General features: G+C 49.3%; 5 protein-coding genes across 5 annotated transcripts in view; 3 read left to right on the forward strand and 2 right to left on the reverse strand. All coding sequences in view use genetic code 12, as the record gives it.

Annotated features, from left to right (window-relative positions):
* Nucleotides 1–303: 303 nt before the first annotated feature.
* Nucleotides 304–2,391, forward strand: DIURU_001569 (uncharacterized protein; the record flags this gene model as incomplete). Its single annotated transcript, XM_034154126.1, has 1 exon — nt 304–2,391. One exon carries the CDS (start codon nt 304–306, stop codon nt 2,389–2,391), a length of 2,088 nt encoding a protein of 695 aa, XP_034013527.1.
* A 419-nt stretch (nt 2,392–2,810) lies between these two features.
* DPB2 (DNA polymerase epsilon noncatalytic subunit) lies at nt 2,811–4,757 on the forward strand (the record flags this gene model as incomplete). Its single annotated transcript, XM_034154128.1, has 1 exon — nt 2,811–4,757. The coding sequence occupies one exon, from the start codon at nt 2,811–2,813 to the stop codon at nt 4,755–4,757; it is 1,947 nt and encodes a 648-aa protein (XP_034013528.1).
* Nucleotides 4,758–5,363: 606 nt separating this feature from the next.
* BET2 (Rab geranylgeranyltransferase) lies at nt 5,364–6,323 on the forward strand (the record flags this gene model as incomplete). The annotated part of the gene is made up of 1 exon (XM_034154129.1): nt 5,364–6,323. The coding sequence occupies one exon, from the start codon at nt 5,364–5,366 to the stop codon at nt 6,321–6,323; it is 960 nt and encodes a 319-aa protein (XP_034013529.1).
* A 5,003-nt stretch (nt 6,324–11,326) lies between these two features.
* YTA6 (putative AAA family ATPase) lies at nt 11,327–12,238 on the reverse strand (the record flags this gene model as incomplete). Its single annotated transcript, XM_034154130.1, has 1 exon — nt 11,327–12,238. One exon carries the CDS (start codon nt 12,236–12,238, stop codon nt 11,327–11,329), a length of 912 nt encoding a protein of 303 aa, XP_034013530.1.
* A 61-nt stretch (nt 12,239–12,299) lies between these two features.
* Nucleotides 12,300–12,413, reverse strand: part of DIURU_001573 (uncharacterized protein) — a gene marked incomplete at both ends in the record, with an annotated part of 1,302 nt that continues 1,188 nt past the window's right edge. Inside the window, one exon of the mRNA XM_034154131.1 lies at nt 12,300–12,413. This exon is cut by the window's right edge and continues 1,188 nt beyond it. Within this exon, the coding sequence (XP_034013531.1) occupies nt 12,300–12,413 (114 nt within the window).

Below are 12,413 nucleotides of genomic sequence, written 5' to 3' on the forward strand. Positions count from 1 at the left end.
CTTGGCGAGTCGGCTGACGTCATCAACCAATTGGCCCGTGATGATACTCAGGTACGATAACCGATCTCGCCCCCACAAACACTTGCGAGGTGATTCGTGACCAATGACCCACTTCCACGGGTCCGTCTACGGTAGTAATGGTCCGCAATTTTGCTTAGCTCCGTTGCCACATGGAGTTTTCACCAACCTCGTTTTGCTTCCGTCACTGCCGGCACTTCCGTGCGGGTGCTGCCGACAACACCCACTACTGGCTAGCCATCAGCGTCGCACGTGCAGCGGTGAATGTCATCGTTTGCTAACCCCATGATTCGTGTTGGATGGCGCCGAAGTGCCATCAATCTCAACCGGCAGAGCGTACGGTGGCTCCCCAAGGTCCGCAAGGACTTTGCCGGCGACGGGCTGTTTGTTAAGCGCCACTCGGGACCGAAACCGGGCCTGGCGCTGACAATCAAGGCCACGCCGAAACCAGCCCTGTTTGCTGCCAAACCTGCTTCCACCATCAACACTGCTAAGGTGGCAACCCCAGAAACCGAGTTGACACCACCTAAGGCGGAGGAGGAATTGCCACCGCCCAAATTGGAAGATGAACTTCCTCCTCCCAAATTGGAAGATGAACTTCCTTCTCCCAAATTGGAAGACGAATTACCTGCTCCCAAAGCGCAAGACTTTTTACCTCCTGCTACTGGAAAAGCAAGCCCTACAGCTGCCACCCAATCAGCTAAGGCTCCTCCCTCTACGCCGCCACCACCTCCTCCTAACTCAGGCCATGGTTCTGGAGGTAAAGGTTCAAGTGGTAAACGCCACCCATACCTCAAATGGGGTCTTATCATCGGTGGTACGGGTGTGGTGCTCTTCCTTACTAGTGACTTAGCCCGCCACATCTTCATTTGCTACGAACGGTGTGCGGTCGTCGCTGTAGCTGTGGCCCGTAACTTCAAGCTCTACAAAGACTGTCTTGGTGCTGAATACCCTAATGAGGAAGCTTACCGGGAAGCGTTGTCCAAGACTCACAAGAAAGCTGCTGAAATCACTTATAAGGCCATTGAACGGAACGGTGGGATCTATATTAAATTGGGTCAACATATCAGTGCTCTCACCTACTTGTTGCCTCCGGAATGGTGTGAAACGATGATCCCCTTGCAAGACCGGTGCCCGAGATCGCTGATGGAAGAAATTGAAAACATGTTCAAGCACGACATGGGAGTGCTGATCAACGATATGTTCAGTGAGTTTGACCCTAACCCCGTGGGGGTGGCGCTGTTGGCTCAAGTGCATGTGGCCCGCCTCCGTCTGACTGGAGAGATGGTGGCGGTGAAGGTGCAACACCCGCTGCTTTCGGAGTTCGTGCCGTTGGATGTTTACGTCACCAATATTGTGTTCAGGGCCATGGAACGGTTCTTCCCTGAATACCCGCTTTTGTGGTTGGGCGATGAAATGCAGCAGCTGATCTACAATGAACTCGACTTTACCAAGGAAGCTTTGAATGCTGAAAACACCGCGGAAGACTTTAAGGGTCGTGCTCGGATTACCGCCTTGAGAATCCCTAAGATCGTTCTGGCAGAAAAGCGGATCTTGGTGATGGAATACGTTGCGGGTGCTCGTCTTGACGACTACGCTTACCTCCAACAACACAATATCGATCCGGCTCAGGTATCGCTGTGTTTGCTGCACATTTTCAACACGATGATTTTTGTCCCTGGCATTGGTCTTCACTGTGATCCTCACGGGGGTAACTTGTCGATCAGACACGTGCCTGCGAAGGAAAGCACCACTGGTTTCAACTTCGAAATCGTGCTTTACGATCATGGGCTCTACCGGACGTTGCCACTTGTGATGAAGCGGGAATACTCGCACTTCTGGCTTGCTGTGCTTGATAACGATATCCCCGCTATGCGCTATTGGGCTGAGGAGTTTGCCGGCATCACTGAAGACATCAAGTTCCAGATCTTTGCTGCTGCCATCACTGGGAGAGCTCCCGAAGTTGCCCTCAACTTCGACATGTCGAAACTGCGCCTGGAAGACGAGATTTCCCACATTCAGCTGCGATTGAACCAAGAAGAAGGCATCTTAGAAGGGTTGATGGAGATTTTGAGCACGATGCCTAGACTTGTGCTTTTGATCTTGAAGACTAACGATTTGACTCGTCACTTGGATGAAGGGTTACGCAATCCTTTGGGGCCGGTGCGGACGTTCTTGATTTTGGCGAAGTACTGTGCCAGGACTGTATACGACGAGGCCATGGACGGGCTCCGGGACCAGTACAGTCTGTGGCTGGTGGTGGGTAACTTGAAGCGGTTAGGCACGTGGTGGGCGTACCAGACCCGGTGCTCGCAGTTGTACATCTACGACCTTCTCTTATGGGTGAAAAATGCGTTTAAGGGAACCCACTAGACTATTTATATCTTGTTGTATAGTAAACCATAAACATGTGATACGAAACCTACAATTGATGTAGACTATATCGGTGAAACCGTGATACAAGTGCCGAGCAAGGGAAACCCCATCAGTTGACAGTCTATTTCAAGAAATACATAGTAATAAACTTTCTGGATCTCTTCAAATGGAAGAGATGACTATGCAAACTGCTAATATCACTTTGCAGGACCATGGGATTAAGGTCACCAATGCCCACGTCTTTTTTAGACATCACTTAGACTTTGAGACTATTCTAAAGTGCCTATGATGCCTTCCTCCGTCGTGTGGGAATGATCTCGAAATACAATGTTCCTCTCTAATTTTTCGTTTTGTGATGTTCATCATCTTGCTTATTCGTAAGTCTATCAGACGCGTTTCGTGGGACGCGCGCGATCATGGTTCAGTCGATGGACTCGTTACCGGTACGCCTTCTGCCAGCGAATCTCCGACCGCTAGCCTACCGGGTGCTTTCGAAGAAGCATGGGCTCAATATTAAGACCGACGCCCTCGCCAAACTCACAGAGGCGGTGTCGCTCAAATTTGGCGCCAACTGGAAAGGACGCGACACCTTCGAATTCCTCGAGGAAGTGGCTCGCATATGGAAGCTAGAGGACAGGGGCCTCTTCTTGGACGAAGATGGTATCACCCAAGTGCTTAAGCTGATGGAGCTTCAGCCACAGCGACGGATAACTCCGGAACTTAGCGATGACCCTTCGGCCACTCAACTCGCTCTCAATTGGAAGGAGTATTTCCGAGTCATCAATCCGCCTGACCAACCGTTTTATGCTTACGATCGAACCCGAAAACAATTCTACACGTTAAACGAGCAGCCTAGTCACCTTGAGGCTGCCATTGAAATGTTCACCCAACGCTATCTGATTATTGCTGATCGACTATCAAGAAATGAGATGTTCCAGAAGAAAAGCTTTTCCAGTGTCCTGCTGTTTCGGGAGACTGCCCCTACCCATGAGATCTCGATGATCAAGAACATGCTTGGGCGGGATGGGAACACATTTTTCCTCTTCGGACTTTTGGCCACTGATGCCGAGGGCAACTGGATTCTCAATGATGCTAGTGATACCGTGGAACTTAATTTGGATCAGACATATAAGAACGTCCTGACTTTCTACGGACCGGGGATGTTTGTTATCGTTGAAGGCATTTACAGTGCTCTGGGAGGGCACCATGGCCTGACATCGATGGTGGGGTGTTTTTACGTGTCAAATATGGCGCTGCCCACCGCCGAACGGAGAGAAACGTCGCTTGATAATTTTGGACACCTTGATTTCATGGGTATCAATCAGGATGCGGAACCCGACCAACCCGTCACTCGCGTTCCTAAAGAAATGATCAAACAATTGGTATCACTTGAGAAACAATACACTGGTCATAAAATGATTTTCCTCGGATCGGAATGTCATCTTGATGATCCCGATGTACTCTCGGCGCTTCGCAAGTTTTTCCATAAACTTGAAGCTGACTTGACTCAAGCTTACGAAACCAATGATTTGTTTAATGACAACAGTGAACGTCGTGCACCATTGGCGATTGTCATGACAGGGTCGTTTGTGCTGACGCCCGTGGTTCCCACCACTATCAGTTATGGCAGCTCCTCCAACTCTCAGCGCTACAAACAAGGGTTTGACAGCTTGGCACTGATATTGGAGCCTTTGAATCAGGTAAAGAAGTGCAAATTTGTGCTTATCCCTGGAAGCAACGATCCATGGCAACTGATGTGGTCTCAGGGCGCCACCGCTGTCAACGTCGTGCCTCAAAAACCCTTATCAAAACAAGTGACTCTGCGACTTCAACGGACACTCAGAGACAATCTAGAGTTGGCATGGAATCCTGTACGCATTAACTACTGCTCTCAGGAGATCGTCGTGATCAAACAGGACTACATGAATAAGTTTAAGCGTCTGGACATCATCTTCGCTAACGATCTTGAACGGATGAGAGCCGAAGCCGAAGCTGAAGATGCGGTGCCTCGTGATCAAGATGAACGGATCCGACAAGTGGCAAGCCAAGGCAAGGGCACTCTTCTTCCTCGTACCGTCGAACAGGCTCGTCGACTCGTGAAGACGGTGCTTGACCAAGGTAACTTGGAGCCTTTCCTCCCTACGCTGCGAGTGGTAAATGCTCGTTACAACCACGCTCTCCGCTTGGAGCCGATGCCGACGCTTATGGTTATGCTCGATGCTCTGTTTGACCAATTTGAGTTATTGTACATGGGTTGCCGCGTGGTTAACTTGGGCCGATTAATATCGATGCCTCGCGAGCTCAATTACGGTGTTTACTATCCTCATCTGCGCCGCTTTGTGCTTGAGGTTCTTCATTGCTGAAAAAATTACCATTGTCCACGCTGTAAGGGCGAGCCCATCGGAGGGTCTCGGTGATGATTGTATTGTCAGGAACGCTAGTCGTCGTCTGCAGGGGTGTTTTGTGAGCTCGGCCGAATATTTTCTTGCCTAGTGATGACGACTATAATAAGACAGTGACAATAAGCTTTTTAGTATTGTTAATGAGATTAGTCGTGGTCTCGTTAGCAGTAACCTTCAAAATCTTCAGGACACTATTACCCGTATATAGTTTGGAAGCCACACGAGTACATTTTGAAGGAGTATAGTCTACTACCATGTATTTTTAAATCTGGAGTTCCAGATGTACAGTGCATTGTCTCATTGTCTCTAAACGAGGTTTTGGGAGCGTGACGTTTTATTATTTGTTGTTTTACATGATTTATTATTGTCACGTGTGATGTTCACTTCGTATTCCACGCCCTATATTTGGGTTTGCGGCATGTTGACGATGCGAATTTCATGAGCATCCACCTGGTCTTTTTTCCGTTGAGAGCCCGTAGACTTCTAAACAGTGCGAACTTTGACTACGCGCCACTCCACTCTCTCATCACCAAGACCTCAGCATCAATCTTGAAGAATCTTCATTCAATGGAAGCATTCCTTAAACAAAAACACATTGACTATGTCAAGCTGCAAGAAGAACACCGACTGTATGAGTACTGGCTCAGCGAACATCTCCGGATGAATGGCATATATTGGGGGATCATGGCGCTCGCCACCATGGACGAACTCTCAGCGTTACCCCGAGCGGAAGTGGAGAAATTCGTCCTCAGTTGTTGGGACGACAAATATAAAGCGTTTGGTGCGTTTCCTGGTCACGACGCTCACATTTTGAGTACACTCAGTGGCCTCCAAATCCTCAAAATATATGATTCTGAATTGAAACAATTGACGAATGAACAGAAACAGGGCGTGGTCAAATTTATCGAAGGGCTTCAATTGAGTGACGGCTCATTTCAAGGTGACAGATTCGGCGAAGTCGACACCCGCTTTGTCTACACTGCTTTACAGGCGCTTCTGCTTTTAGGAGCGTTGACCAAGTCGGTGGTTGATCCCAGTGTTGAATTTATCATGAGATGTCAAAACTTCGACGGTGGATTTGGTATGGCTCCTGGCAGTGAGAGTCACGCTGCCCAAGTATTTGTGTGTGTAGCCGCACTTGCGGTGGTGGACCGTCTAGATTTGGTGGTCGACGACGCCAAGCTTGCCGCCTGGCTTTCAGAACGCCAATTGCCTCTGGGAGGTTTCAACGGACGCCCCGAAAAGCTTGAAGACGTGTGCTATCTGTGGTGGGTGCTTCTGCTGTTAGCGATCATCGACAAAAAGCACTGGGTCGACTTGAAGAAGTTGCAGTCGTTCATATTGTCGTGCCAAGATCCGGAAAAGGGTGGCTTCAGCGACAGACCCGACAACCAGACCGATATCTACCACACGTGTTTCAGCATCACTGGTCTCGCCCTCACCGACGCGCCAGGCTTCATTAAGATTGATCCCATCTTCTGCCTTCCGTGTGAGGTTACAATGGGCATGATTAAATGGAAGGATTAACCGGAAGCGGTGTTATTTACGGCCACAAGTCAGCCATGTTCGGCTGTGTCTTTACAACAGCGTCGAATAATAGTGAGACGTCGCGTTTCACAGGGGTATGGGTCCCGGATCAGCATGAACTTTAAATGAGTGCTGAAACCGTCAGGCCCGCTTATAATAGCAAGTACACGTCAGCAGGAAGCGCTAAGCGATGTCGTCGCCTCAGGGGTGCTGAGTGCGTCAGACACGGTAGAGGTGAGCACAGTGCCCATCACCCGCAGGATGTTTACATTTGACTGCAGTGACGATGCTGTGAAACAAGTTTAAAATCTTTGATGATCTCGTCGTCGCTCGTTTTGGGTCTGAGGCGTGCGACGCGCGTCTCGGTTTATTTCGCGCCCTGGCTAGTGGCAGGCACACAATGCACGCCGACGCCTCAAAAATTCCTTGGCACTATGTATTAAACAATGTATATCACCGCCACCACTAGCTAGAGCTTACCTTACCTGACTTGGTCGACCCGTTTGGGTTAATCCGGCTAAGCATGGGGTATACGATACGTAGGGGCCCCGAGGGCCTATAGCGCATCTAGCCTCATCATCGGGCACTACGACGGGTAATGCAGGGGCAAACCACCTGACCCTACATTGGGTAAAAGTGGTGTCCCAATGGGGCTGATCTCGTCGCAGGCGATAGATGAGCTACCGTCATCGGTAACCATGAGGCACACCCAGGTGGGTTTAGGTTGGTAGTTTCGGGCCATTTGATACGGGCGACAATCAGCCCAGCGTGGCTCCATCAATGAGCTGGAATTTAGCCCTCGACAACGGTGGCGATGATCTGCTGGGCGGCTACCAATCGTTGGCACATTCCGCGAGCCAAGTGGCGTCTCCTAGCCACCAACTAGCAACGATGCGAGGCGGGCGGGGCTGTTCATCGATGATTTAGGTTTATTCTAATCTGACACGGGTCTAGCTCGAGGTCAGTACCGAAGCTGATGCAATATTCGGCACCCTGGGGGATGCACTGGCGGCTAATGAACATGGAAGGTGGCATTGTATCAAGACTTCACGGTGAATGCCGACGGGCCGAAAGTCGGTGATCGCGTCGAATCATGTCTCTCATTACCCCTTACTTCACTACGTCTAGACCCTACACTGCGTTTACAGAACGACATTTACATCAACATATTGGTTGCTAAAGATTATGTAAGTAGCTAGAATTTCGGACATACTGGATGCAAGCAATGAGAGTCTTATCACTCAGATGATGACGGACCCTGGGCCTTGAATACTTAGGAACGAGCATAACCAATATCGTATAAACAAGCACACGATCAATCTCTCGATCACCTCAAAGCTGATCAGAATAGCCGAAACAGTGACACTACTACAATTTTCAATTCTAGAGATTTAGTTTATTGACAATTATATTCGTAACTCGTAATTTATGACTAGTTCAATAAAAAGTTAATCGACAGCAGCGTCGATTTCTTGCCAACCAGGTCACGCAACTGACCCGGAGTCACGGCGGTGCCCGAGTTGCCATTGATCAACCGTCTCCACCGAAACTGGCAAGCGTTAGGGGTGCGCCCCTGGAAAAATGTCAGGATTTCGCGCCAGCCCAACTTCTGCACCTCCTTAAGCTCTCGTAAAAGCTTGTCCTCCTTCGGCAGCCACGTCGTCAGCTGCTTCAGTTTGCGTCGCGGGGGAATGAGGCCGGCAGAATAGCCATAATAATAAGGCACCTGCGGTCCTCTGTACTGCGAGCCCGGGGCCATCATCGGCGGTGCCACTGGTGCAGGAGGGTAGTACACGTACTGGCTCGGGTAATAGGGCACCAGCGGCGCCCCCGCCATCGGGTAGTGGGGATTCATCATCATCGGCGGGGCCAGCGACGGCGCCTGGGGTACCCCCGGAGCCAATTGCGGCGTGATTGGTGCCGGTTGAGGGGGTGTAGTTAAACCAGGAAGTACCGGAGTGGTGGTACCCAGGTTAGCGGCGTTGATGGGCTTGGGGTCCAACGGTTGAGGGGTGTGGCTCATTAATGACAACATTGCAACTGGTTGAGAATGGTTTGAATTTCGTCAGTGGGCAAAGGGGGGTTGTAAACGTAAAGTTGGGTTATAAGCGAGTGTAAGGGGGGCGAGGAGATAAGCGAGCGTCAAGGGTGGGTGAAGAAAGAAAGCAAGACTGGATGGGGGCTTGAGTGTGTTTTATATAGGCGGCAGGTACTTCAGATGCCTCTCCTCCTCCACCCGCCCCATAATTGTATTTTTTCCTTTATTGTGCTGTCGATGCAGGGAGTACTTTGTCAAAGCGAGTAGCTCGGGGCTCGCGACAGAGGGCTAAAGCCAAATCTGATGCGAGAAAAAATATCGTGCCATATTCGGGTGATGCAGCTGAGGCAGGGGCAGGCGCGTCCCGCCCTCTTACTGCCCTTACCGGCACTGGGGGCTGATTTCGGCACCAAAAAGTGACCAAAGATGACCCTAAATGCTTCGTAACTAATTAACGGTAACGTGATCGAGGCGGGAGCAACGCCATCGCCCTCCTTACTCATCCGAATAACTCCCCATCGGCATCATCTTCTCTTCCGAAATTGCCGCCATCACCATAGTTACCAATGACTTTCACTTGTACCCACCCAATATTTCCCAATTGTCACAGACTTCTATTATCGTGAGCCCAATGGAAGTGTCGGCCGCGATTGTTGAGCTGATAATGAAAGCCTGCATCGCCTAATTGCTTGCCGAAAAGGGGTAGTCATCAGTCGTTAGGGAATAATCTCAGATTTCTGATGCAACGAATTCACCTATCAAATACTAGGGGGCGACTTCCATGGTCGCATTTGCTTCAAGTACGAATATGGAACAGTAACAATTACATCAATCACTATTCTAGTACAACCGGTAAACAAGGCAACCCAGAAAATTTTCTCAATATTGTTTACTACGTGTTTGAGGCCTTTCCCCTGAGTGAAAATAGTACAATTTGCTTGCATTTGGGAGTGGTCACTAATTGCCGTGATTTCTGAAAAACTTCCAAGTTGCTCCACATCAAACACCATTTGGGTTAAAAAGAAGTGTGCTCTCAAGAAGAAGAGATAACTATTCATTTCTTCTTGACTTCCATAGTCAATATAATGCTTGAAGGAATATCATCCCGATGATCCAATTTAATGCAAGCAAAATTTGGCTAAAATGACTATATTGCAATACGAAAGGGTCAACCTTTGCAAAGGCACTACCTACTATTGAAGCCAATATACCGTCTGATCGTTGTACAAGATGGCAAAGTTTGGGTGTTTTTTCTGGCTGTTAAGTTTTCTCCCTCTTGGGTGAGTGGTTGAACTATACTTTCAAAAGGTCTATCAACACCACTAGTCAATAGTTGAAGGACGGAAAACTAGATACTGTTGAAAAGAGTATATTATAGTTGTGTTTCACAAACATTGGGGGCTATTTGCAGACCTGGTGATTGTGCAATGAGGTGATATCGAACAATTTCACCTTCAAATGCTTTCACAGGGGCCTAATATGTGATATTAGGGATGGATATGACGACACCTCAATGTGAATGTATTGACTCGGCGCTATTGTCTCTACTTATTCATCAACTCGTTTGATTGATGATGAGTAGATATTGTAGATGACTTAATGAACGATGTAAAGTCGAGAATGGTGACCGAGTAGCTTCAGTTCAACCAATTAAACCAAATACACCACAAGAGATTACGTTAATGGTACTAAAAACTGGCCAAACTGTGCATAGGCGATTTCAAGGGTAAGTTAGAATATGGTAAATGTGACGATTTAAGCAAAACTTGAGCAGTACCGAGGAAAGAAAACCAAAAAAATTGCAATTTCCTATCTCAAAAGCTCGCATTCTCGCATATCCCATTGATTGTTATCAAAATTGTCGGTTTCTGCTTCTTCAGTCTTTTAGACAGACGGAGATGCTTGCACAAGTTATGAGAAGGCATGGTTTTCTGATTTAACGCGCAATGTAGACAACTAAAAATTGAATTAGATCTACCAGTAATAAAACAAAGTTCTTGCCGTTAATAGAGACACCTTCATTTTATTATATCAATCGTCAATGCCTTTCCAGTGATTCCCGTCCTATGTCTGTCTTAAGCCTGTCCTATGCAGTGCCTGGCTCCACCTGCCATCATAGTACATCTTGTGACGTGCTCGAAATTCCAAGTGGCCACAAGCACAATTGGCGATCTGCAGTTGTCTAGTCTGCAATGTCTACTGCGTTCCCAAGTGAAATCAAGAAAGAGCACCTATTTATAGCCTTGCGGCGTGATCCATACTTTCCGTCGACGTCGATTTAAGACAAAATAGATTGGCTACGACAAAAGCGACAATGTAGAAGACACTGATGGAATCGACAGCATCTGGGCCCACACCACGAGTGGTGGCCATCGCCTGTGCCTTTGTGGACGGCATCTCGCCGGCAATGGCCTAGCCTTTCTGTGAATGGGATCACATTGACACGTGCTACATGCACCACTCGAAGGTAACGGGATCCCTTAAAGCTAGTTGATGAAACAGCGTCGGTATTGACTAGCACGTTTCTATCCCATTGTCTAATGTTTGAGGACTCAATTTAGAGCAAACTGCCCTCCCCTCAAAACCGCACTCGAGCGGGGTTCTAGACAATAGCCCCGTGCTCCTTCCCTCGTGCAGCGTGGGTGCAGGGAAAGAGGGTTACATTTTTCCGGACCAGTGGGGTATGTGGGCTGTGGAGACAAGCTTATCGATTGTCACCAAGTCATTAGGAGCGGGTTGACTCAGCGGGGCACGTGTTCCTAACCATGCTTTGCCGGTGGATCAACCGTGGGGAATGTTACTCGTACGCGTTGGCCAATACGACGGGGGTACGAATAATTTCTCCGAGGGGGTGGTCACCCCGTCATAGGGGGGTGTCGGGGATACCGCTGTAGGTGGGCACTACTCGTAATAATTCTATGCTTTCATTGTAAGCGCATGATACGCTCGTCTATCCCGTATGCTATTAATTCCCCAGCAGCCCAAACTTCTTTGCCCAATCCTGGTACTCCAACAACAGCTCTTGCGACACCGACGGCTTGATGTACTGGAGCGACTGGCGGAAGTCCTCGATGTTGATGGGACGGATCTGCTCTGTGGGCGTCATCAACAACTTGTCCCCCAACAGTCGCAACGGGCCCATGGCCAGGTCCTTGGCCAACGCGGTGATGTCGGACCCGGAGAACCCCTCGGTGAGCCGCTCGAGCTCAAGCAAGTCCGCCTCGCTAAGGGTGTGGTTCTGGTATTGCAATAACTTAGTGATTTGAGCCACTCTCGTCACTGGCTCGGGTAAGGGGATATACTGCCGTCTAACGAATCTCCGCCGGGCGGCCTCGTCAATCAGCCACGGCATATTGGTCGCCCCCAAGATAAGTACTCGACTGACGTCGCCGTCACCGGTGTCACGCCCCGCAGCAGCGGCGGAAAGCTCTGACCATTGCACCAAGAACTCGTTCTTGATCCGACGACTGGCCTCGTTCTCTCCGTCACCCCGCAGCGAAAGCAACGAGTCGATTTCGTCGATAAACACAATCAGGGGCGCGAGCTTCTTTGCAAGCAAAAACAATGCTCTCACCAACTTTTCTGATTCACCAAGGTACTTCGACGTGAGCGACGAAGGGTTGATCAGGAAAAACGTCGACTTCAGCTCCGTGGCCACAGCACGAGCCAACATCGTCTTACCAGTACCAGGGGGACCGAATAAAAGCATCCCTCGAGTAGGTTCACGCAACCCGCGGAACAAGTCTGGTCGAAGGAACGGGTACACTACTGCTTCCTTCAATGAGCTCTTCGCCAGATCTAAGCCCACAATATCTTCCCAGTAGACTTCATCCCCATGGACAACGATATCGTTAAGGATCTGCTTACCTGCGGTCATATCGATGCCCTTAATCAGATTAAGTAATTTCTCTTGCGACGCCGGGGTGGTGTAGTCAGTGTCATACAGATCCAATAAGTCGTCCATGGTCGGCAGCATCGGGTCTTCTTCCTGGGGCGGGTGGGGTGGGGTTTTCGGGGCCAACGCCGCAACCTTTTTTGCCGGTGGCTTCACG

Source organism: Diutina rugosa (genome assembly GCF_008704595.1).
Source record: "Diutina rugosa strain CBS 613 chromosome Unknown scaffold4_size502443, whole genome shotgun sequence".
Lineage (NCBI taxonomy): Eukaryota > Fungi > Ascomycota > Pichiomycetes > Serinales > Debaryomycetaceae > Diutina > Diutina rugosa.